This window comes from Aedes albopictus, chromosome 2, assembly GCF_035046485.1.
Source record: "Aedes albopictus strain Foshan chromosome 2, AalbF5, whole genome shotgun sequence".
NCBI lineage: Eukaryota > Metazoa > Arthropoda > Insecta > Diptera > Culicidae > Aedes > Aedes albopictus.
Window position 1 is genome coordinate 329,926,489 of NC_085137.1, and position 27,660 is coordinate 329,954,148.

Here is a 27,660-nt window from a genome sequence, read left to right on the forward strand (position 1 = left end):
CAATCATGTTTAGACAAAACATAGTATGTTTCGTATGTTTATAATTTGTCGAATTTTGGTTTTCTGCAGTATGATAGAAAACATGTGTAACATAAACCTAATTCATTTTTTAACAAGGACATGCTACACTACCGATCATAGAAATGTGGAATCGATTTTTATTTCCTACGTAAAAAATACTCTTAACAGAATCTTAGCTATGAATACCTATATAAAAATGACAGGAGTATATGATACCACAGCATATATAATTATCTATAAGGGCCGATTTTACCAAGCATAATGCTATTTGAGCCGCTTCAATGTATCCACTGTGATAATTATTTGATACTTGATATTTGTTGTCTTTTAAATCGTGACAGATATAAAACCGTTCAAATACCAAACCAAAGATGAGAATCAAAAACAACCACAAAAAATTACCCACAAACACAATATCAAGCCAATTTTGAATCATATCTCAAAACATGTATCATACCATGTCACAGAGTGCCATTTCATTTTATTTCTAAATAATTAAATATTCATCAAATATTCTATTATGTTTCAATAATTTGTGATACGTTAGACATACGTAAACTTGACAAATTCGTGAGAAAAATAAAGCATGTTTGAGTTTTTGTGTTAAAATAAGATGAATATTATTTATTTATTTTGAAGCAAAATTCTTCAAAAATACTGATTTAAAAGGCGCATTAATTTTATCGGGATACAATAGTCTATTTCACCGTAAAAAATGATTAGCATTAAAATTAATGATCACAGTATGGCAATTAGGCGTTAAAGTGGCTTGGTAGAATTATTGATGCATGTCGATTTTTATTATTGACATTTTGAAACTTTATTATTTACAGCAATAAAACATCTTGATTGCCAAGGCACTGTTTTCTAGAATTTGTTGAAAACATGTAATGAAAAACATACTAAGATACCTAATTAAGTATGCTCAGATTCATATAGAACATGAATATGACACCACAAAGATGTTGCGCTGGCTCCACCTTCTGCGCTTTTTCAGTCGTATAGCAGTCTGCAAATCGGTTTTATTGTTTCAAACCAAAACATTGTAACTGGTCATATTGGAGTCGAAATAATTTCTATGAGACATGTTGTGTTACTTGGGAATATTAGGTCAGTTACCCAAGTTACAATATTTATTCTATTTGGCTTTATTTGTTTTTATGATAGTTTTATCGGAACATTGCTTATTCTAGTTGATCTTATCGGAGTTTCAGCTGAGCACAACTATTCTTCGTCAATATGTGGTTTTAAAAACACCTCCAAGAATACTTGAGGTTCAGTTCATAAAACCATAAACACAACAAAAACTGTTGAACTTGTTTTCAGTTTTATAAGGCTCTTGCAGTTAACTTCAATCATCCGTTCTTGATCAAGACAACTGTTCTCGCATAAGAACAGGTTTGTACATGAAAAATACAATAAAAAACTCAAGCATCAGATTTAGATTTTCATCGTTCCATTATTGCTTCCAATCAAGAACACCTACCCGGAAACCCAACCGCGACGCAGTGCGGTGCTGTGCCAAGTTCTTCCGGTTGCAGCATCCGAAATGAGGTGGGTTTGGTCATTCAGGACGTCGATTCTCGTGCAATTCGGGTTCCAATCATCGATCTTTAAAATCAACAACTACTTACTAGCGTGGTTCAAAAAATCGTTTTTGCTTCACACCGCTTATTCGATTCATATCCAGATGATATGCCTTCTCCCAAAATTTAAGCTCATTTGGTTGAAAATTGAGACTGCACAAGCCCTTCAAAGTTTGTATGGGAATTACTATGGGAAAACGATGTTTTTCATTCAATCCACCGTAGCATTTCCCCAAGTGCCCTAGTGGGTTAGTCGACCCTTGGTAATCCTAGGCTACTCTATCAGCTACAACTTTGCCGAAGACCGCATTCAACTCGAACGCCTCATTAATTAGTAACCGATTTTTAACCAGAATCTAAATCTTTACTCATGATGGTTAAACTATTCGGTGGGCATCACTGCATTTTGCAGTGAAACATAGTAGCCATGATTTCAGTGTGCTATCTTTGGCGCCATATGCAGCAATGTTGCCTGCTGGGAAGCTGGAGGATCACTGTTAAAGTTTGCCCAGTTGGATACAAATCGATAACTAATTAATTAGGCGTCCGATTTGAATGCGGTCTTCGGCAAAGTTGTAGCTGATAGAGTAGCCTAGGATTACCAAGGGTCGACTAACCCACTAGGGCACTTGGGGTAATGCTACGGTGGATTGAATGAAAAACATCGTTTTCCCATAGTAATTCCCATACAAACTTTGAAGGGCTTGTGCAGTCTCAATTTTCAACCAAATGAGCTCAAATTTTGGGAGAAGGCATATCATCTGGATAGGAATCTAATAAGCGATGTGGAGCAAAACCGATTTTTGAACCACGCTACTACTTACCTGTTGGAAATGCTGACCGGAGGAATGAGGCACTGTACCACATCAAGGACTGTTATCGAAAAAAGTCTGCCTGGTTGGCAGCGGTACCGGGCTGATGATAAAATTAATCGGACGAGATTCTCAAAATCCACCGCGGTTTCGATAATTTATTGTTTGTTTACTATTTGGCGTACATGACTTATTACGTTCTCGGCGGAGTTTGCATAAACCTACATCAAGAACGTTATAAACCTGAGTACTCTTGAGAAAAACTTCTTACCCTTGCTTAAGATGAAATAAATTTAAGACGTTCTTGATGGAGGCCAACCAGGCTGCATTGAGAACGTTATAAATCCTAGTATTCTTGAGTTATGCTTTTAGCTCTGGCATGAGTTGAAAGCAGTTTAAGACGATCTTATGGTGATGTTGATTAAAACCATCGATAATGGACCGACTACCGGCCTAGATGTCAGTGGAAGCCATGTTGAGAAAACTCATGAACAATGTTCTCATGACCAGGAATAATATGTTTAAATATTTTATTAGTGCATTATAATGGAAGCGCGTTGCAATTTTTGGAGGTATCTTGCAACATATATACGATGAATTTTGCTTGGCATTTGGCATCCTTGTTACACCACGGAAATATTTCCAATTTGTGTAATAAATTAATCCCAATTACAATACTGTGTCATTTCCATTGTGTTTTTTTTTTTCAATTTATTTCATCAAACTTTTCTGTCGACCTAAAAGCTGCGTCAGCAACAACAATGACAAATTTATTATCATTTTATCGTGCACTTGAAGAATTCTACAAGAAGAGAACAATTCGCCTTGAGGACAACTTGGGAAGTACAACAAGTTTTAAGAGAAATTTAAAAACAACTCTCCAAGAGCATCTTAGGATGGGCCTCTTTGGTCTTATGACGGGTTTATGGTTGAGTTGATGTCGTTTTGCAGAGCAATTTGGTTTATGCATGGTTTTAAAGCACAGGTGTTGAAGAATACTTCAAAAGCATTATTAAATTAATTTTGTTACTTGGGTTAGGGTATTGTACCATTTGGGCAGGTGTACCTATTATGGGCACTTGCTGCTATAACTAAGTCAATTTCAAACCGATTGACTTGAAATTTTGTATAGAGTTAGGCACGTACAGTATCTATCAATTGGTTTGAAATTGACTTAGTTATAGCGGCAAGTGCCCAAAATAGGTACACCTGCCCAAATGGTACAATATATCCTCTTTTATTTTAAGCATAGATTTTTGGGTGAATTCTCGGGTGGAAGCATCTGTAATTTTTCAATTGCCAGCAATTTTCTCAAGCGTTTTGTTCCGCTATTCAGAAGTACACTCTTAACATCCAGGTAGAGAGACTCTTGGAATTCAGTGATTTGCTCCAGAATGATACGGAGCAGGACAATATGGTCCACACAGGATCGTCCGGCACGGAATCCTGCTTGCGGCCGTCGGAGAGTTGCGTCAATCTTCTCCTGTATCCGGTTAAGGATCACTTTGCAGAGGACTTTGAGAACGATACACAGTAACATGATGTCCCGCCAATTATCGCAAACAGTCAGGCCCAGAGCTGAGAAATATCAGTCATGTCAGTTGACTACTGATTTTGCACCATTTTGCTACACACTATCACTGTAGGCCGATCAATATCAAAACGATAGTGACCGGCAATGACTTGATACTGACCCGCAAAAACTCAAAATGTTTAATGACTAACATTCAAAACTTGTTATTCTATAGTACATACCTATTCAAATTTCATCACTTTAAGTGTTCATTTTGATTTTTAAACGAATTTTGAAGATGGCATATCAGTGATATCTACCCGCCATCGCAATTAGTCCAGTCCCATCACACGCGTTTTCGAACTCAGGGCATGATTCTACACCAAAAACGATCGTCAGCTTACAGAGTTCAAAAATGCTGTAAACTAGTGTAATTAAAAACGTAATGTGATTATACAATTTCACACAAATGTTATTAGGGTAAATGTACCAATAGTGGTGCTATTAGTAGCTCCTTGTAGAAAAATAATTGAATAAAATTGATAATACCATAAAATAAAAAGTCTGAAAACGTTAATCGGTAGTTTTTCACTTAAATTTGCTAGGAAAAATTGAAAAACCATTGTTTATTTCAGTTTTTGCTAATAAATCACTTGCACCAACTATAGGTACACGGTTCCTATTATGGAGGTAAAATTTAACATTGGTTCCTATAGTGGCGCATCCCAATGAATTCTTATGGGACCCACCACTATAGGAACACTACCACCACTATAGGTGCAAAGGAGCAACAAATTTAAGGAAAATAATTGTTTAAAATAGGTTTTTCGGCAAATCCTGAACACAAAACTGAATTAATGTTATTAATTAGTTATGATGTCATTTGCTAGCTTTGTGTTCGAAATAGTGCTAAATTGGCACCACCTCCACTAAGGGAGCTTTTACCCTATTTCCATAGAAAGTAAAATAATAATTGCTATCTCTATCTGTATAAATTACTGTTTCAATATATTGAAAACATTGCTTGGTTTGGTAAAACCTTAAAAATATAACTTACCATAAATCTCTTGATCGGTGTTCCCTCGGCATCCAATGTGTTGAGCTAACCGTCGAGCCTTTACTTCCGCATCCTTCTGCAACATCCTACAGCTTGTGGCAACACCAGATTGGCAAATGGCTTTCTGGAAATACCTAGTAGATTCATCACTTAAGGAATGTAAATGTACGGAGGCACCGCCAGCACTCATTCCAAACAGGGTTACATTATTTTTGTCTCCACCAAACGCTGCAATATTGTGATGCACCCATTTCAGCACCAATAGTTGATCTTTAAGGCCCATATTGCCGAAAATACCGAACGAAGGAAGGCAAAGAAATCCAAGGGGTCCCAGACGATAGTTGAAGGTCACCACTACAACACCTTCTTGCACCAAATATTCTGGATTGTACAGTGCGGAATCGCCACTCCCGGTACAAAAAGCACCTCCGTGAATCCAAACCATAACCGGCAACTTATCTTTGATTGATGTGATAGGGCCGACCTTGGGGCCGATCGGCGTGTACACGTTCAAGTATAAGCAATCTTCCGAAGCAACAACGTCTGGTGGCATATAACTGTAACTCAAGCTTACGTTGCGCTCGATGCTACAATCCAAAACTTGACCTCCGAATGTTTCTAACGGTACGGGTGGTTGAAACCGTAGACTTCCAACGGGCGGCTCCGCGTATGGTATACCTTTGTAACGGTACCATTTTTCACCGTTTGGTAACGTCCCCTTCAATCCGGCGACCTTTCCAGGTCGGATTAGAACTATTGGCCTTTTCTCCGACATCACTATCGCTGTCTCCAAAACAAATCTGCACCACTAATTACAACGACCGCCACTAAACTTCGACTGGAAAGAGTTGCTCTCATTCATGAACTACGGCATTATCATTCGAACGAGATAAAGTCACATATAGGTACGTACTACATTATCTGGTTTCACAATCTCCAACCACAATCGTTTCCATTTGTTTCGTCTATCCACCACGCCGCTGCATGCTGTTGGACGCTCTGGCCTAGAAATAAAGTAATAAAAACGGTCAGAGAAAGAACAATCAACCATGCTCGTTTAGTTGCATTCGAAGTCTCGCTTGGGATGGATATGGAAGACGGTAAATTAGATTGTGGTTCCCCAGATGCGTCAGGGCACAGGCAGAGTGTGTCAAGTAATGGTGATGCTACCCACGGCGGCGATGGACAGTGTGACACGAGAGTAATAGTCCAAATTAAATCTGGGATGTTGAGCGGGGTAATTGAACGGCTGCCGGACGGAGCGAATATGTATGTCTTCAAAGGGGTCCCCTATGCACAGGCACCCGTTGGTGAGCTGAGATTTAAGGTAATTCGAGGGTAAATCTAGGAATGTTTGGAAGTAGATTCATTCAAAGTAGCTATCTTGCAATGTTTATCATACAATGTCTGTTCATTAAAATCATTTTTATGTAGGCCTGCTAATATTTGTTTTATAAATCTTTATCAAAGGTATACGCTATATAATAATTCGAATGGTCCCCCATTGTGAAGGCGCTGTAAACCCGAGCAGAAGGGCATACCTTACAAATATCATGCGAAGAGCAACATGTGCTCTAATACCTAAAATTGTTATTGCTGCGTTATTGTACTAAATGTTATGAGAACATCACAATAACAGTTGGAGGTATTTGAGCAGATTTTGGTATTGATGTAGTATTTGTTAGTTTAGCAGTGAAAATAACCGAAGAATAAGATTTGCTATTACATCATGAAGCCATCGAACATATGAAACATTTAATAACAAGAAATGTTATTAGTTTGTTATTCAAAAACTTTGAAATAACAAATACAGCAATTGAAATTTTAGGTTCTTTTATTTTCTAGGTGTTATTTATACAAAATTTTGGTATTCGTTTTTGTTATTTTGCCTCTTATTACCACCTAATGAAGGGCATATCAAGGTATGGGAGTGTTTAAGATAAATACCTTGATATGTTATTCACTTGTTATTTTCTTCTGCTCGGGAATATATAAGTACCTTCCAGATATAAGTGCATCTGAAAGAGAATTTCATTTTCTATCTAGATATAGCGCCGAAACGGTGCATAATTCGATAAGAAAAAGTGAAAAAGTTCACTTTGTATGTATGCCACGCTTTTACAATTTTTTTTAAGATTTTTATTTTCTATAATAGGCATGTTAACCGCCGCCAAATATTGAAGTGATCGTTATTGTCTAACCGTTTCGTATGCCTAAAAGTGTGGATTCGATCGCCGCTCTAGTTGAGGAACACTTTTCGTCAGACTAAACATATCTACTGAGCAACTGGATAATCTGTGTGTTGTATGTTATCTAGTATTAGTAAAGCTCTGCTATGCAGATGTCCATGCAAATGAGATGATGAAATTTTGGATTTTGATGATTTATTTGTAGTGGTTTAGATTATGAAATAATTTTTAAACAAGTGTCACACCGGATACACTAGTTTACAAAATAAAACGAAAGTCTTGAACTTCTGTCAACGACCAAAATTTTTGAAACACAATTTAGCGGTGATTTAGAATCCGTGCTTCAAAAAATTTTAGGTAGAACAGTTTTTGAGTTTTAGCTCAATATTGAGTTTCACTACTTTTTAAAATATGGAATTAACTAAAATTCAAATATCTTACATTTTGTTCAACCAATTTTAAATCTTTTCAAAAACTGAGAGCTGAATATAATACCATTCGATCATCTGAATGCAGGTTTAACGTCAGGTTGATGAAATTCAAGATATTGACGAGTTTTAGGGACAATATCCATAAATTTTAGTAAAAATTCCAAAAATATACGAAGAAATGTTTTTCTTTCAATAAGAAACAAACAATTTCAAAATTCTTTCTCATTGTTTATTTGACATATCATATGTAAGCGAGATACAGTTAAAAAAACAGCTGAATCAGAGCATTGGTTACGGAGAATGAGATGTGTGAAGTGAGCGACTTTGCTTAAAAATAGAACAAAAATCGATTTCAAATCATCAGCCTTGTATGGAAAGTCGAAAAAATGTCTGCTCCACTGTAATTTTTGTCCTTCGCGTTTTCGTACTCAGAGCATGATTCTACACCAAAAATGATCATCAGCTTACCGAGTTCAAAAATGCTGTAAACTAGTGATATAAGTAAACATGTTGTAAGAAATCCAGCTGATAAACGCCACTTTTATCGCAATTCTGCATGAAAGTTTCTTGCCCAAGGAATTTAGTTTATCAACAGCTTTCTAAGATATTCAAAGATTACGAACTGATTCAACGGCAACGAGTATTAGCACGAAACAACGGACAAGAATTGGAACTTGGAATGTAATAACCCTAGCCTAGCAGGGTAAACTGGCACGACTGAGGCATGCCGTAAGACGCATGAGATCCTAGGACTGATCTAAATCCGTTGGCCGAACTTTGAATAATACAGATTGGCGTCGGGCCAAATTCTGCTATACTCTGGCCTACGAAGTGAACACGCTAATCGCCACCGTGGAGTTGGTTCCCTGCTCAACGCTCACGCCCACGTTGCGCTCATAAAGTGGGAACCTCTTAATAAGAGCATAATTGTGGCCAGATTCAGAAGACGTATTCAAAACCTTACCATGATCCAATGTTACGCGCCAACCGATGCTGCCGAATTGCAAGACAATGAGAACTTTATAAGCATTATATGTTAAAATGTTGCTTTTTGTAAACCACGTGACCGCGTAACCCTTAAGTCAAGGAACACTCCTTAGGGATAACTTGATCGGCTTTCTCTTCTTTTTGATGTTCCAACTAGCTTGTACTGTTATAACAGAAATCAAAACAAATCTCATTTTTGTATCAGAGGATTTCCTACCAATTAAACATACGCTGTTTTTGCAGATATGCTGTTAATCAGATATCAGATATCAGCCTTTCTTCTCAACAAAGGCTGTTCTTTGATAAATATTATGCGTTATGCTGATTTTAAAATAACAACTGAGTAATTAATATTATCGAAGAATTTTTCTTCTTTCATACATACACTCCCGTTCAAAAGTTTGGGGTCACCCCCTCAAAAACATGTCATTTTTTTAGGCCCATATCTCCGCCAATTTGCGTCTGATTTCAAAACCCTAGGTTTCATTCAAAAGATAATAAGTCAAAGAAACTTTGAACATGATTTAAAAGAAACTTTTTCAAAAAATTTTGTATGTAAACTTTGGGTTAAGTTACAATACAGAAATTTAACTGATCGAGAGACTACATCGTGATAAGATCCATGATTCAGAACTCAAAACAGCAACTGAAGTATGGAATGTTCCATATCAACAATTAAATTTTTGTAAGGGTATACTTCGAAAGAACAGCTTACACTCCCGTTCAAAAGTTTGGGGTCACCCTCTCATAAACATGTCATTTTTTTAGGCCCATATCTCCGCCAATTTGCGTCCGATTTCAAAACCCTAGGTTTCATTCAAAAGATAATAAGTCAAAGAAACTTTGAACATGATTTAAAAGAAACATTTTCAAAAAATTTTGTGTGTAAACTTAACCCAAAGTTGCCAAATTTTCTAAAAAATGAATATAAACTTACGGCAGTGTCGCTGGAAGTTGGGTCGATCAAATTTTAAGATGAGAGCGGTAATATGGCCCATTTTCTATTAGCTTTCAACTGCTTTTTACAGAACTTAGCTAAAAAATCTAGAAAAAAAGTTATGAAGTAAATTAATCCTTGATGTCATTGACCAAAAGTTTGGGGTCACCCCTCAAAATGCTGTATCGGCCAAAAGTTTGGGGTCACTATCGTAAAACATGGAAAAGTGATTTGGTGATATCTTTGTCATCTTTCATTCAATTTTAATTCTTTTTGGCTTATTTGAAACAAAATGAATGATACTTACTGCATAGACATTGAACAAAACATATTTGTTGAAATTTACATACTAAAACTTAACGTAATGTTGCCTCATTTTTTGAAGCGCGCTGAAATGTGCCAACTATACATAACATTTTTATATACAAAAATCGTTAAATACGTTAAGTTGAAGACATCAAACGTAAATTAAGTTAATTATCTTTGAAATTAGCCAAAAATAATTAAAATTGAACTATAGATGACGAAGATATCACCAAATCACTTTTCCGTGTTTTACGAAAGTGACCCCAAACTTTTGGCCGATACATCATATTGAGGGGTGACCCCAAACTTTTGGTCGATGACATCAAGGATTAATTTACTTCATTTTTTTTCTAGATTTTTTAGCTAAGTTCTGTAAAAAGCAGTTGAAAGCTATTCTAGATTTTTTAGCTAAGTTCTGTAAAAAGCAGTTGAAAGCTAATAGAAAATGGGTCATATTACCGCTCCCATCTTAAAATTTTGTCGACCCAACCTCCAGCCAAGGATGGGAACACTCACTTGCAAAGAGTTACATTCACTTGCTGTTTTCTCAGGTCAAAGGCGTGCAATCAAGAAACAATGTATGGACGACTTCTGCCTTGTGGTTTTGTCTAAAAGTTTGCCGAATAGAGTAGGGGTCGCATACGCATACTGAAGTCGTGAAGGAGCTGCGAAGGCAACTCTCCACGAGATGAATGTAAATTACACTCACCTCGTGGAGAGTTGCTTTTACAGCTCTGTCGCGACTTTGGTATGCATGTGCGACCCCAACACTATTCGGCAAACTTTTAGACAAAACCACAAGGCAAAACTCGTCCATATATCGTTTCCTGATTGCACGCATCTGAGCTGAGAAATTTGCAAGTGAGTGTAATTCTTTGCAAGTGAGTGTTCCCATCCCTGCCTCCAGCGACACTGCCGTAAGTTTTTATTCATTTTTTAGAAAATTTGGCAACTTTGGGTTAAGTTTACACACAATTTTTTTGAAAATGTTTCTTTTAAATCATGTTCAAAGTTTCTTTGACTTATTATCTTTTGAATGAAACCTAGGGTTTTGAAATCGAACGCAAATTGGCGGAGATATGGGCCTAAAAAAATGACATGTTTATGAGAGGGTGACCCCAAACTTTTGAACGGGAGTGTAAGCTGTTCTTTCGAAGTATACCCTTACAAAAATTTAATTGTTGATATGGAGCATTCCATACTCCAGTTGCTGTTTTGAGTTCTGAATCTTGGATCTTATCACGATGTAGTCTCTCGATCAGTTAAATTTTTGTATCATAGTAACGATTTTCCGCAAAACGATTTTTCGAAATGTTCCACCGCGAATAAGAATTCCGCGTAATGATTTTCGGCGAAATGTTACACAATCGATATTTTCCATTTTTTTACACCTAGACTGTTCTTCCGAGTTATCTTTCAAAATAGTTGTCGGCATTAACCTGTCCATGTATTCATTAAATATTGTCCCTTCTTTTAAACATAGGCTGTTCTACCTAGTTACACAGTTAGAATAGTTGTTGGCATTAAGCTAGCAATATTTCCATATGATATATTCCCTTCTTTTACGCATATGCCGTACTTTCGTGTTTATCGAGATCAAACTGCTAACTATTTCATCGAATATTGTCGCTTCTTTTAAACATAGGCTGTTCTTTAAAGTTATTATGCTATAATAGTTATTTGAAACAAACTTTAGTTTTCAAAGAAGAGGAACGCAATACTTTTGACAAATACTTAGGCTACCAACAAGGAGTCTTTGATATTCGTAAGATCAAAAAACTGGAAAAGAGACAATGGCAATGTTCTTGTCCCTCCGATCAGCTGTGGAGGCATACCGTAATTTAGAGCTTTCAATTATTCATAATACTCGTCATAAAAAAAAACTAATACAAATTGAAAGTAGTACATAATTTTATTATTTTTATGCAAAGAAATATTTCAAAATAATGAAAATAATAGAAATGTTGTTTTTTATATTGAATATGTTTTCCGGGAAATGGTCATTCCGGGAAATGGTTTGCCGGGAAATGGTACATTCCGGGAAACGGTTTTCCGGGAAATGATACATCCCGGGAAATGGCTTTCCGGGAAACGGGCTTCCGGGAAATGGTTTTCCGGGAAACGACGTACAATCGTCCCTGAGAAAATCATCGGCCTCGTTGAAGCGCAGTACATGGCATTTTCGAGCAGAGTACTGCACAAAGGTATCTTGTCTGATCCCATCCGGTTCGTTTTCGGAGTGAGACACTGGCGTAGCCACGGGGGGGGGGGTGGTTTAGGGTTTAAACCACCCCCCCCCCCCCCAGAGCCAAAATTTGTGGAACAAATTTTCAGTATAAAGCGCTTTGCGACGAAACAATTTTTCGGCTGCGCCACTATTTTGAAGCTACGGATACAATTGCTCATTACTGTTTACAAAATGTAAGTGTCAAATCAAACAAGGTATTATTTCCTGTTGAAAACCCCTCCCAGAGACAATTTCTGGCTACGCCTCTGGAGTGAGACAAGTACCCTATAACCGCTACTGTTCCTCATCGTAATCGACGAGATCCTGGTAGGTGCGATTGATCGTGAACCAAAACGTGGGTTGCTGTGGCAGCCCATTACCATGGAGTACCTGAATGACTACGAATTGACTGATGACGTTGCTCTCTTAGCTTAACGGCGCTCTGATATGCAGAGTAAGCTCGATGATCTTGCCAATCGCGCCCCGGCGGCAGGTCTCACCATCAACGTCAACAAGACCAAATCGTTGGATGTAAACACGGTCAACCCTTCCAGCTTCACGGTAGCTGGGCAAGCAGTGGTGAATGTTGAAAGCTTCCAATATCTTTGTAGCCACCAAGTCGAGTCGGGTCAAGTACAAGACACTGAAGACGACCTTACAGTTGAGGTCGAAACACATATGTATCTATCAAAAGGATGCAAATTCTTAGTGGAATTAAAAGGAACAGTGCTTAACACGATTTTCTTTATACTTAATTTTAGAGATTTTAATTTTTAAATGATTGTTTACAGCGAATTCAAAAAATCAAAAAAAAAAAAGAAATAAAAAAATGTATGGGACCATGTATGGGACGCATTTCAAACGCATATATTCTCATACATGGGACTCTTGGTGGGTTTGAATTTAAAAAGTTTAGCAGCGAGAGGAATGCCACACAAACTATACTAAGAATTGGTTGATAAATGAGCCTAAATTTCAATAATTTCCAAAATCTGCTTGACAGCCTCCCCAACCGCTTGGGCAACTACCAAACGAGATACAGGATTGCACCCAAGATGGGCCAGGCTGCTACACAGTCGACAACATGTCCGATAACATGTCCGAGAGCTGCCTATATCTGAATGTGTATTCACCATCCTTGCAACGTCACCAAAATGAAACCGCCAAAAAGTTGCCCGTCATGGTATGGATTCATGGCGGGGGTTTCGTTAGCGGAAGTGCCCAATCAACCATGTACAATCCCAAACACCTGGTCCAGGAAGGGGTCATCGTAGTCACCGTGAACTATCGGCTTGGGCCACTCGGCTTTCTGTGCCTTCCTTCCGCCGGAATTTATGGCAACATGGGTCTGAAAGACCAGAGGATGGCATTTCGCTGGGTGAGTGAAAATATAGCGACCTTTGGCGGTGATCCCAAGAATGTTACTATATTCGGACAAAGTGCTGGAGGAGCATCCGTGCATTTGCATTACCTTTCGGAGAAGTCTAGGTGAGAATTATGGCAAAGTTTTTCATTTCGTTTGTTTAGTTTTTATGAATTTTTATAGAAAATATTTTCACAAAGTGATTGCCCAAAGCGGGACTGCTTTCAATCAGTGGGTGTTCCAGAAAAATCCAGAAGATCGTTCACGCAAGCTGGCGTACTTGCTAGGATGTCCGTCCAATGCTGACGATGCACTGATCTATGGTATTTATTGGTTGGCTCTTACAAACATTTCGAATATTTATTCCTAAAATAATTGTTGCTTTATGTTTTCAGACACTTTGATGAATGCATCACCTAAGAAGTTAACAGAACTTCAATACGCAGTGATGTCCGACCGCGAAAGGAATGTATTGGTTAATTTTCCCTTTACTCCCGTAGTAGAGAAGCCTGGGTCAGAAGATCCAATTGTAATGGATGATCCTTTGATGTTGATAAGACAACAATTTGCGAAACAAATTCCTTTAATAATGGGCATCACAAATGAGGAAGGAGCTGGTTTGGCTGGTCATGTCATTGCAAATATGGAAAAATACCAATCAAGCATGATAGATCAATTGATCCCATTTGCATTGAACATAGGAAGTGATCAGAATAAGCGAGATATTTATGAGGAAATAAAAAAAATTTTCTTCAAGGACAACGACTTATCTCTGGAAACCGTTCCTATTATGGTGCAAATCTTAGGTGATAATGCTAATAAGTATGCGGGATATAATTCTGCTGTACTGCATTCTCGTTTTCAAAAGTATGAGAATTAAAAATTTCATCTTCTTACGAAGATAAACACAATAAATGCTTTTACTTCCAGATCACCGTTATATTTCTACATTTTTTCACACATATCAGACTTGAATAAAATGCGTCAGCTGGCGGAAACTCCGGAGAATTGTCCTGGGGCTGTCCATGGTGACGACCTCTGTTATCTTTTTGAGTAAGTGCTGCATTTGTTTTAGAAAATTTGCATTATCTTGATTTTTTTTCATATAGGTCATCGTTCTTTAACACACAATCGGTAGAATCAAAAGCAATTTCACACCGCCGAATGATGTGCCAGATGTGGACAAACTTTGCCATGAGCGGTAACCCATCACCAGAGGAAATCGAATGGCCACAAATATCTGTGCAAGATGACGATACCAGCTTTGTGTTATCAGCAATAGAGATCTCCGAAAATCTATCAATAATAAATAATCCATTTGCTGATCGATTTGATTTTTGGAAACATATTTTTACAAAATATGGTAAATAAAAAGCAACAACTTAACAAGCACCATTTAATATCAATTTCTTCACTGGATCTCAATTACATTCTTTAAAAAAACCAAATTAGTTATTACAGCTTCACTTTCAGCATGTCCTCGTTAAAGCGCCTGTACACCGAACGCCAAAAGTCCATCCTAGCCTTGTCCGGATTCGCGATCATTTTCGGTTCCTCGGTGATATCCAAACAGTTCAGCTGGAAATCCTCCTTCGAATCTGCCGCGATCTTCGCAACCGGATCCCACCGGTAGGGAAGTGTGTTGTCCTCCGGGGGAGTCGGGTTTCCATACTTGGCAAAATTGGTCCACATGCGACACATGTAGTAGCGCACGCGCGCCTCCGGAGACTGGGGATCCACGTCGATCGGGGCCATACGGAATCTGAAATGTGGAGGAAATGGCGGTTTGTATAATCACATCTTATTATAAAACAAAAAGTTTAAAATCAGCGACATCACAAAGGTGCATGTATCAGTCGTGGCTCTACCTAAGGTATGTAATCTATTCATAAAAAACTAACGAAAAGACCAAATAATGTCGTCAATATATCATATGATTGCTTACTTTCGATATTGTACAGGAGAAATATGCAAAGGAAGCCAAAACTGCTTTTAGTATTTTAGTATTTATCATTGGCGTGATAGGAACCCTGTACCAGTTGTGGACACATTTTTTAGATTTTGGTTCCATTTCTCACTATTTGTATGCATTTGTTATGCACGACAAATGTTGCACTGACAAAATAGGGGGCAAAGAAGCCGAAATTTTAAGGATAAAGATTAAGGGAAGTGGAATCATCTCGACAGGGCTTCAATTTTGGGCACTTTTCCGCTATAACTCAGTCAACTTTAACCAATTGACGAGCGAGGTTTTTTAATAGTGTTGTTTGAGTGTTGTACTTTTTACAACGGCGCGCGTCCTGAAGGCTTAAATGTTTAAAATCGATCAAGGCCAATTTGAGGTACTATAATCATAACTGACACCAAATATTATGCTTCCAGATCAAAACCGAATTAGCGATATTTTTTCTTTTACTTGCGCTGCTTTTGCCTTGCGTTATACACTATGTCGGAAGTGGGGCGCTGTATAGAATACCAGGTGTACAATACAGCGCCCCACTTCCGACAATGTGTTTAACGCAAGGCAAAAGCAGCGCAAGTAAAAGAAAAAATGTCGCTAATTCGGTTTTGAACTGGAAGCATAATATAATATATTAAAATCTTTGCTGACACACGGAAAAACGGCTACGCTCAAAAATGTGTTCGGCCTGCACATTTTTAGTAAACATCCATGCCGCACATGACTGTGTTGGAAACATACATTTTTTTTTTAATTGCTCGTACGCTCACATGAGCATTTATTTTGCAATAATTTCGACATGGCAACCTCACTGGGTTTATAAACCACCTTCAAATACCGAAAAATATTGATATTTTGCAAAAATGTGAGCCTACGAGCAATTTAAAAAAATGTGTGTTTTCAACACAGTCCCTGTGCGGCATGGGCGCTACTCAAAAATGAGAGTTTTTATTTTAGAGAGCATACTGAGCCTATAACCACATACTATAACTATTTAGAAGAGAAAAGTTTCACTTATTGACCAATAGTGAAACTGCGTGGATGGATTCCAATAAGCTCCACTACACACTACAGTTTTACAGCGAATTAAAGCCGTTTAGGGGGCTTAAGATGAGTTTCTGGGGTTTTAGTGGGCTTCAAGGTTTTCAGGTGTGCTTCAGGTAATAGTTTCCCATAGAACAAATACGCGCTAAGCGTAGCTGGAGGGTAAGGCCTCTCAAAATCAATGAAATTTTTAAATAAATATTGCGCGCAAACCTCAAAATGTTATTCCCACTTTTAGGTTTCCGCGCCGAAACCCCAGTGCTAAATTCGGCGACAAAGAGACATGACAGCAATCGCTGAACAGTTGGCAATGCTGATATTTGACGGCGGTCATCCGTTAGTTGTGGGAGTGGATTTTTGTCATGGAAATTGAGCATTTCTCTGAAAATGCATGTGTATTAAGTTATTGTTGACATATTTTTGACATGTGGAATTTTGCGATTTGCTGTATCGCGTAAGCATTCGCTGGAAAATAAAACGTCATGTAATTCAGCGAATCAAGCAAAATTTTCAATGGAAAAAGCAATATCGACGCCATTTATTTTATTTAGACATATTTATTTGAAAACAAGTGCTTTGAGCTGAGAGAAATTGAATATTGTGCAATTTTGGAGAGCTTCGCCCCCTCCTGATAGAACATGTTTTAGCTACACGCTCAGAAAACCGTTCTGATAAACGTGAACAAACAAACGCAAATATGAGAACAAGCAAATATACACCGTGAACTGGAACTAGTTCCAGCTGTCAATATGGGCGTTATAGAAAACGTGAAATCTAGTTCACGGTGTACATTTCTTATTGTTGTTATCGTTGCTATGCATAGTTCCCGTTTGTTCCCGTTGCCGTGATTGGGAGTTCACGTATATCGGAACGGATTTTTTTGCGTGTAGGGTGACGAAGGGTATTATCGGAAGTTTTGTTTTCTTCGTCATGGGAGGTTTTTATGGACCAAATTGCCTAAAATGTGGGCATATAATATAACTCAGCTTGGTTGGGAAGGATCTGAGGCCAACTCTGAGTTCAACAGGATTAAAAAAAAAAACATGATGGAGAGGACAAAACTGCCGAAAATACGTAAGTTCCCCTATATCGTTCGGAGAACGATAAAAGCATTAAAATTGACATTTGAAGAACAATAACTCTTGCATAAAATAGCTATGTATGTTTGGACGAATATTGCAATTTTATCAAAGATCAATTCAATCATGTTTAAATTTGTGTGTATGAGGAAATATCTTATATAAACATGTCCCATACTAAAATCAACGGAAGTTGTTATAAGACAAACTAGAAACACAAGAGTTATATAATGCAGGAGTGGACATAGCAGTACTACAGGAAGCAAACATTACGGGTGTCAAAGTGGATACACAAAACTACGAATGGTGGATATCTGACAGAAGCAATGCCAACAATATGAGAGGTTTAGCCATACTGAAAAAGAGAGGAAATCGGATTAAGGTTAGAGGAGTTAGAACCATTAATAAAAACATAATGTCAGCCATTATTGAGAAAGAAGAAGGAGATGAAAGCTGGCTGATAATCAACGTGCATGCGCCGAACGCTAATGCAAATTCGTTCTTCGCAGCTCTAGGAGCATACATAAACAGCCATCCGAGGAAAGAGAAAATGATAATCTTAGGTGACTTCAACTCGCAAATAGGTAAAGAAGACATAGATGATGATGACATGGAAAGGTTAGGCATACATATAGGACATAGAAAAACAAATGAAAATGGCGATTATATGAAAATATTCCTTAAAATTCACAATCTAAATGTAACTTCAATGAGGTTTGACAAGTCATTATTGTACACTTGGACAAATGGAAGTAAAACATCGCAAATAGATCATATACTATTAGATGATAACACAATTGTAAAAGTAAAATACATAAAAGCAAGATGGACCACAATTCAAACAGACCATAAAATGTTGATGTTAGGAATACAAGCAAAACAGTGGAAACAGGAAAATAAGACCGTAAAAGTTAAAAAGCTATTACTACCAAAGGTGTTACAACAAAGTGAACCAAAACAAATATTCCATAGAGAACTGCAAAAACATGAGCCGATAAATGTTAAAAATTTAGAAATAACTGAAGCATATGAGAAAATAACTGAAAAAATAACCACTAGTGCTAGAAAGGCCTTAGAAAAAGTCAAGGACCCTATGACACCAAAGAGAAAAAAGGCAATACACTCATTACTGAAGGCAAGGAAACAGGCGAGATTAGCGAAATCAAGAGGAATAGATACGAACTGGTTCAGAGAAAACATAAACATTCGAAGGCATGATTACTACTTAGCGGTTAGAGATCACAACGAAAAAGAGATATTTAAGTTCTATAACGAATTACAAGACTACGAAGTAGGAGTGCGAATCAAAAGATCGTACATATTTTTGAAAAAGTTTACTAGAAGAAGAGCAACAAAAAAACCTCTAATTGCAATGAAGAAGTGGGTAGAGGAACTAAAACTGACGGAAGGTGAATCAATTGTCATTAAACCGGATAACGAAGAGCTAACAGAAGAACCTAGTAGGGAAGAAATTAGAAACATAATCGATGGACTGGTTAACGGCAAAGCAGCAGGAACAGATAAAATAAGAAATGAGTACGTCAAATATTCCGATGAAGATAGCATAGAAGAGCTATACCAGATTATTAGAAAAGTGTGGAGAACCAACAAGATGCCAGAACAATGGAAGAAGTCAGTACAAATACCAATCCCAAAAAAGAAAGGAGCAAAGGAAACCACAGACTTCAGACGTATAACGCTGTGTAACCTAGGGTACAAAGTTTACGCCAAATGGTTAGTGACAAGATTGAGACAATACGCAGGAGACCCTGGTTACCATCAGACAGCCTTTACACAGGATAGATCGACGGACGACCAAATCTTTTTTGCAAGAAGGTGTATGGAAGAAAACTGGAATGCTGGTAACACAATAGTCCTCATGTCAGCAGATGTCAAAAAAGCATTTGATCTGGTAGATGTCTCCTCGGTAAGTGCGGCAAAAATAAATATATGGGGCATTTCAAATACGACGTCAATTATCCTCTCTTTCTGCATCCTCTACTGCGCTTTCTATGCTCTTCTCTTCTTGACTTTTCTTCCTTACTACGAAAAGTCTGCTTCACAGCAGAGCTTCAATGAGCGCTTCCACAAATGTTGGCTGAGATTTTTCTTAGTCGGTGACCGTTCTGGGCGGGTAGATCATGTGGCAGACGAGAATGGTGGAAGCTCGAACTTTCCAATTGTCTCTTACAAGGAAAAATTACCCATTGATTGTAAGTTTATTGAATAGTTAAATGGAACAACACTATCACAATCTTGCTCACAATTCTTCGAGGGTTGGTCATATAATGTATGTATGTTGTATGTATATATGTATGTATGTATTGCAGCTCCATCCTTCCTATGACATTGAGATACTCAATGTAATAAAAATAAATAAAAAGAAACAGACTTAAATATTTGATATATACAACTAATTCATCGCTAATGCTGATAGACTGTGATAATATAATAGCACAGACGGTGATAGTAATGTAGACATATTCAATTATAGAAAGTAAATCAAACGAAGTAAATAAAAAAAAGATTGAGTAATTAATTAAGTAAAAGTTCAGGATTAGCACAATTGGTTTGGTAGTCATGGATAACGGGGAAGGAAGGAGTTGAATATACAGTAGAACAATTTTCTATTTAGCTTCTCTTCTAATCAGTAGACGAAGTTTTGAATGACCCTAGAATGGACAGGTATACACAATGTAGATAATTAACATTGCATACTATTTAAAACACATTCAGGTGGAAAACATACTGACTGAACTGAACGTCCCTTCACATATAACAAATAGAGTACTACAAGCGTTGACAGCAGAGCGAACGAGCATACAGTGGGAAGGAGTCAAGACGGAGGAACGGAGCAAAGGCAAAGGAATTAAACAGGGGTGCCCATTATCACCCTACATTTTTACGCTGATCATCCAGAAAGTTTTGAATGAGGTTAAGAAGAAACACCCTAATATTAACCTATTGGAACTTAATAACGGAAAGCTGCCAGTGATTCTAGCTTTTGCAGATGATTTGCTGATTATTGCCAGAACAACAAATGAGATTGAAATAATTATGAAGACACTAAAGATGGAGTTAAAGAAAGTAGGTCTAGAAATAAATGCTAGTAAAAGTGAAATACTAATCAGAGAACCTCAAAGTGATAGGAATATCCCTGAAAAAATCAAAATTGATGGAGAAGAGTATAAAGTTGTGAAAAATATGAAATACTTAGGGACCTTTCTGACAGAATCGTTAGACAGACCACAAACGACAAGAAAGCGATGTAAGTTAGCCGTAGGGAGCAGTTAAATTATTGTTGAATTTTTGAGGCGATACAAACCGCCTTGGAAATTGGCGAGGTTAATATATAAAACGGTAATATCTCCGGCCATAACATACGGTTTGAAAGCGGCAGCTCTTGTAAAAAGAAACAGAAAGTCGATTAGTAAATACGAAATGCAAATTTTAAAAGAAATGATCAGGTACTGTAGAGATAGGCCAAAAGGAAGAGTAAAACTGTCAAGATTGCTAGAGGGGAAGACTGCGGTAAAGAAGATTAGGGTAATGAGAATTAACTACTGGGGTCATATTCAAAGAAGACCTCCTGGTCACCCACTGAAAATTGCACAACAAATAAAATACGAGAAAAAGAAAAGGGGAAGACCGGCTAAAACGTGGAACGACTCAGTCATAGAGGATAAACAAATGATTCAAGGAATATCAGAAGAAGAGTGGATAGAATTAGCAAAGGATAAAGAAAAATTAAAAGGAAAGGCAGAAGAAATATATAGAATTGAGGGCAGTGAGGAGGAATCCGAATCAGAGGTAGAGTAATAAATAAATAATGTAAATATGTAAGTAAATGAACTTGTAAATGAATAAACTTGGAAAAATCTGGAATTGAATGTAAAAATAATTAAAAACAAAAATAAATTCATATAAATCGGGAGGAGAAACATATGAATTGGTGTGAAGAATTGAGAACAAGAGAAGATAATGGTGTGGGGAATTAGAGTGCAATAATCTACACAAATTCACCTAATTGAGAAAAAGCAGATAAGAATAAGAGTATAATTATACTAAAATACCCCACAGATGTTTAAAAATGATACTTTCTCTCCACAGAAGTAATGAATCAACCCAACTGGCAAAGAAGAATCAATGAGAACTGGTAAGATCGTTTCATATACACCGCCTTTAAAACCAACTAAATACGCGCCAGAATCAGAAATGGTTTTTTGATTCAGGAAGTATGATCTCATCTCAGATATCCATTTGATATGTGGATGATATCATGCGGGGCTTATTGTACATGAAAATGACCTCAGAATGCACGTGTAGGAACAGGCATTCTCGAAATGGGTTGTTGGATTTGCAATAGAGCTATCACCTTCCATCTCCCGGATTAAAGTTGTTTACATATGTTTGATAGTAAAAATATGAAAAAAAAAACACAAATGTGTAAACAAATTTCTTCCATAAAAGCACTGCCGGTCAGTGGGAGATGGATTGTACACACACACAACTAGAAACACAAGATACAGCGGCTAATAGAAGGGATGGCTTTAAGAACATATATGGAGGAATCCAAAATGGCTGCTTTACAAATACTGAAAGCACAGATCTCGTCATTCACAATCTGAGCAAAAAATGTCTGAACCCGATCCCATTTCATCTTAATAGAGTATGTCTGACACTAGATATGAAGTCAAAGTTTTGCTCAAACAGCAATTTGATGATGATAAGAGAAATCATAGTACATACGCGTTTTGCACCCATTTATTGCAGAAACGGATAATTTAGCCTCTAATCATTCGATAATTCAGCTCATTACTACAAATCTAGTACTCCACCAAACGTGTCCCATTGATTACTTTTGTGTAAGTACTAGCGGTAAGTACCATGCGTCTCCATACCCTGGATGAAAACGCGTACAGTTATCGTTGTGATGACAATAACCGTACACAGTAAAAAAAAAACTTGTGAAATTACATGTGCAGCAACTTCAGTCGCGTCGAAAAAATGGTGTATAGATTACTTCCCTTTCACGTAGCAAATTCTTCATTACACCAACAAAGCTAGCCATGAAAATGTTTGACAATTCACAGGTCATTTTGACAGACCACACACATGCACGAAAAAGACGGATAATGTATTCTACTTTATCGATCTTGTTGCCGTCCTTTTCATGCTCATTATACATCTGTCAAAATGACCTGAGATTTGTCAGTCATTTTGAGGTTAGGTTAGGTTTTGGTGTAATGAAGAATTCTGGAGCTCGATTTGAATAGGTCGTATGTGCTTTCGTCGATATAAAACTCGATCAGTTGGATTCGCTTCTTATAGCGGAAACTGTTGAAATTTAACAAAATTAATACATACAACCGATTCCTTATAAAACAGGCTTTTGGTTTTATCATTTAAAGCCACCGAAATATCATCCATATTTCTACTATTACTAAAATAAACTGATCGAATTTTATATCGACGAAAGCACATACGACCTATTTGAATCGAGCTCCAGAATTAGCCGTCGTTACCTATTTCAGTTGGACGTTTGTCTAGCAATCGCTAAAACTGGATCGATCGATAAATCATATAAAATTAAAATATTGGCATGAACTCGTGCAATAAGCTACTGATTGAGAGCGATATCTCTCAGCTCTTTCGCCGAGTTAGAGATCCAAAGTTTTATTCACGCATTGATTTTTGAGATATCGTGAAACGTTTTATGTACGTTTTTAAGTAGGTACGTTTTAACGCGTCCCAAATTAGTAGATTTTCTGTATTAATAAAGATGTTGTTATGAATACTTACAGGAATTGGTATGATAATTCATCAGCATGGCATGCTCCGGGAACATTCAGATTCAGCAGCTTTTTGTACATGTTCAACATTCCATCAAAGCTGAAGTTGTAGTAGTAAAGCGGTGACTGGTGTTGATACCGTGAATGCAATTCACAGCATACGTTTGCCAAAATAGAGAAATGATAATCGCTCATTAAATCCGCCAACTGTGGAAGCGTTTTTGTAGTAACCGACTGATTACCAAAGTAAAATTTCTTAATCTCTTCTCCCAGCTCGTTACTCGCTACTGTGCCAGGGTTTACATTCACAGTTCTGGGTATCAATCGCGCCATATCGTTATCGTACAACTCAAGTTTTTTAATACCATCCAGAAGCATTATAGTACCCTCTCTGTTGTTCACTCCCATCATGACCGGAATATCTGGGATACTGTTTGGAGTTTTCATTACATCGATTGGCGCTTTCGTAACAATTGCGTCCGTTGCGGACTCACTCTCCACAACTGGCTTGAATGGCATTGGAAGTCCACGAATCTTTTCATCATCGGTCAAAACGCCTACCGACCGTCCGACAACATCGACAGTTGAAGACGTCATCAAGGTTTCATAAACGTCTTCGTCGGTTTTTCCTTTGCATCCTACCAACTTGGCCAAGGCTCTTGCCTTATACTCTGGATCACGTTGCATGACCCATTCCATAATACTGCAGCCACTCTGGCAAATGGCTTTGTGGAAATATTGTCTGGAATGTGGGGATAACAAATGCAAATGTACCGATGCAGCACCAGCGCTTTCTCCAAACATTGTTACGTTGTTTGGATCACCGCCGAACTTTGAAATATTTTGCTTGACCCATTTCAAGGCCATCAGTTGATCTTTTAGTCCAGCGTTTCCTTCAATACCCTGACTTGGAAGATATGCGAATCCTAGTGGGCCTAAGCGGTAGTTCAGTGTTACTGCTACAACGTCTTCTTGTACAAGGTATTCCGGCGAGTAACTGAAACATTGAAATTATTTAAGCATTGAACTATTATCGTATATTTTTCGCGACTTACCAATCACTGTTACCGCTACCAAACATAAATGCTCCTCCATGGATAAACACCATCACTGGAAGTGCCTTATCGTCACTTCCTATCTTTGGCGAATACACATTAAGGTAAAGACAGTCCTCTGACCCTTCAATTTCTTGGGTAAACATATTCCTACTGAAGCAAACGTCCCGTTCGGCACTACAATCCAATATGGGATACTGGAATTTATCTAAAGGCTGCGGAGCCTTATAGCGCAAGTCTCCGACGGGTGGTCTAGCGTACGGAATTCCACGAAACGCAAATGATTCGTTTCCATTGGGCAGTTTCTCCCGGACACCGGATACGGTGCCCTGGTGTACTTTAACATTTATTCGATTAGCCGCACTCATCTGTGGGATATTCATTTCAAGACATAAATTATATAAAAGTTAATTAATCCCATCCTACTAGCCTTCTGGGACTGTTCAATACTATGCAAAATGTCGACACAACGTACCCTTTCACTACCCGACACACCTGCACCGCACACAATATCTTAAGCTACTGACCGTTGACTTGCAATTACCGATAATAAATTTGTTAACCTTATCGCGCGTACTCATTCAGTCTTCAACAAGTTGTAAATAATTATGAACATTGCATAAGGATTAGTAACGAGAACATCTATCCAACCACCACCACTTTCACGCACATTCATACATCACAGAGGCAAAGTTCAATCTACGTAAATCAATATTATCGAAAATTTGTCAATCTCCAAGAAATCCAAAAAGTTGAATTGAATAGCAAACACGATTTCAACAAATTTTGAACCCAAAACACTCCAAAAACATATCAGAAGCCACAATACTTGCCGATCGAGTACTAGAACCAATTGCGATGTGACGTAGCAATCTGCTGCTTAATGACCTTAAACCATATACCATTTTGCTATCACTTACGATAGACAGCCTTTTCGCAGATATTAGACACACTATTGAATATCGGATATCGGAAATACTTCCTCTCGTTTAGATACCCCCAAAAATGATAACAATGTCTGGATGGATGATGATGATTTTTTTTTACAAACGAAAATACGTGTACTAACACTAGAGTCCCATACGGCTGTGACTTGTTGTGGACTTCGATCTTTTCGAGTGCGTTTGAGGGGAAGGCTAATCTACTACTGCTTTCAATGTCTGGTGAGAGAGAGAATCGACACAGCCAAGCGGGTGCGTACATTTGCGGCGAATGAATGAAGTACGAACGTCAAATGTGAACAAGTTGAAATGAACTTCGCTCACAAGCTCTGCGATGAAAGCATAACGAACTGAGTTTGTACAGGAAAGCTAGTATGAAGCAAGATGTGAAGATGTGAGAGCGCGCCAATGTGCGGTGAAATTTGGACAATTATCAGTTAGTCACGTGGACAATGTGATCTGAAAACGGGTCAATATGTATACACAATAGCGTGGGACACCAAAAGACATTTTACTCCTGACTATATTTTAGCGCCAGCCGTTTTAAGTTTTCATACGATTTACCATGGGGAAACCCTTAACTCCTAAAAATAAATCGATGAATGATTTCTGTTGGAAATTTTACGAGGAACCAACCCTCCGAAAACCGCAAAGCGATCTAAGACCAAGGAATTGGCATCCCTATCCCTCCAATGCAATGTTTTCGTAGCCAGCATAACAGCGGCTCAAGCGTAGGGCTCAAGCTGACAACCTATCTTTCAACACAGCAGCATAATTTTAATGCGGGGTAAGAAAACAAGAAGACCATAACAGTCCCCTGTCTAAGACATGTGTAAAAAGGTATTGACTGAAAACCAAATGGCATGCCAATGCTGTTTAACATGTAAGGAATAACAATAAATAATAAAATCTCGTCATTTTATCGATCGGGTGAGGCTTAATAACTTTTTCCACGAACGTCGCATCGTTTTGCGGTCTTCGGAGGTCTGATTCCTCGTGAAGTTATCTACAGAAATCATTTAAAATCATTCAAATTTTCCCCATAGTAAATCGTATGGAAAACTAAGAATGGCGGGCGCTAAAATATAGTTTCTTCGATCGATCTGAAATTTTGCACAGTTGATATGGGACTAAAATGGAACTCAAAAAGTATACAGGAGTTGGAGTTTTTCCATTTTTTATATTTTCCCATATAACCGGGTACCAGGCTAATACACAAACAACAGCGCACAACCGAACAATTTTTCACACGAAAACAAACAATAATGAAAATCCTTTCGCGTGTGTCCACCTCACTATGGAGCAGAAAAGTTAAACCACTTCACACCGGATTAAGGTGAACGAGACATTTAGCTTAGATTAGTCTGATTTAGGTATGCTTGTTAGCTGGAAAAGTATTGTTGAGTCAAGATTGACTTCGATATGTGGTATAATCTATGGATTTTGAAGATATTAACTATATTACAATGATTTGAAATTTCTCTCGAAAAAGTAAGCATCAATCCCTTACCAACAGACACATTTTTGACAGAAGAGGTTGGAAAACAATCAGCATATGCACTGCAAGAGAGCATACACAATGATATGTTTTTTGATATAAAGTATTATGTATCTTAGATTATCATCTCAGTAGCAAAAGACCAATGGCGTATATTTCCTCGACCTTCATAGAGGCTGGTATGTATGAGTATCAGCAAGAATATCAGTATTAAACAGCGCAATCCACTATTAGCAAGTTTTTTTTTTTATTTTCAGCGTCGTAATAAATCAATGAATCTAATATTTTACTGGTGGGATAAATTTTTCACAAAAATTGAACATTGATAATCGCAAAAACATTGTATCAAAAATATGCATAAAAATAAAACTTAAGGAGGTTACGATAGTTCAACAGATTGTGTATGAATTGAATTAATTACCTTTAGAAGAATTCCTAAAAATATCGATATAGACTTTTTGTAAATACGTTGTCAAATGCCCTACTTTTCACTTGCGATAAATATTACAGAACGGCTTACTTTTCTTCACTAAAACAAGAGTACTGAAAAGTACTACTTTTTTGCACTCTTAAGAATTCTAAAAAGTAGTACTTTTCGGCATTTTTGCAATCACACAATTCTCACGCTAGCAACTATCGTATATTCTGCTGCTGATCCTTTATTTTCTCAACAACTTGAATCCGAATCAGGACTATTCTAAGTTGCGATCTGGACTGCAGACTAGATGCAGAAATTGCAGCAAGAATCGCTTTTTCCTGTGTCAGCTCGTGTTTCCTACTGAAACTTGTTTGTGTAGCTAGAAAAGTTTGTAGTGAAAGGGTAGTTTTCGTAATTTCTAAAAATGTTGTATGCAACTCGTTG

At 37.6% G+C, this 27,660-nt stretch overlaps 2 protein-coding genes across 9 annotated transcripts in view; one reads left to right on the plus strand and one right to left on the minus strand.

The window, feature by feature from the left end:
* The window catches only part of LOC109398012 (uncharacterized), a 40,136-nt gene extending 25,312 nt beyond the window's left edge, over window positions 1–14,824 (plus strand). The window contains exons 7-12 of the mRNA XM_062848363.1: window positions 5,998–6,316; window positions 13,070–13,554; window positions 13,613–13,752; window positions 13,825–14,296; window positions 14,360–14,482; window positions 14,539–14,824. Coding sequence (XP_062704347.1) covers window positions 5,998–6,316; window positions 13,070–13,554; window positions 13,613–13,752; window positions 13,825–14,296; window positions 14,360–14,482; window positions 14,539–14,800 — 1,801 coding nt within the window. The 3' untranslated portion in view covers window positions 14,801–14,824. The remainder of the gene's footprint in view (window positions 1–5,997; window positions 6,317–13,069; window positions 13,555–13,612; window positions 13,753–13,824; window positions 14,297–14,359; window positions 14,483–14,538) is intronic.
* Window positions 1–25,558, minus strand: part of LOC115267583 (acetylcholinesterase) — a 28,986-nt gene extending 3,428 nt beyond the window's left edge. The window contains exons 1-4 of one of the 8 annotated variants that reach the window (XM_062852523.1): window positions 25,429–25,532; window positions 24,360–24,727; window positions 23,315–24,301; window positions 14,812–15,191 (exon numbers count right to left, since the gene is read on the minus strand). In XM_062852523.1, coding sequence (XP_062708507.1) covers window positions 14,885–15,191; window positions 23,315–24,301; window positions 24,360–24,727 — 1,662 coding nt within the window. In that variant the 5' untranslated portion in view covers window positions 25,429–25,532 and the 3' untranslated portion in view covers window positions 14,812–14,884. The other 7 variants (XM_062852522.1, XM_019670346.3, XM_019670350.3 and 4 more) reach the window with 7 other exon arrangements.
* Between the last annotated feature and the right edge of the window lie 2,102 nt (window positions 25,559–27,660).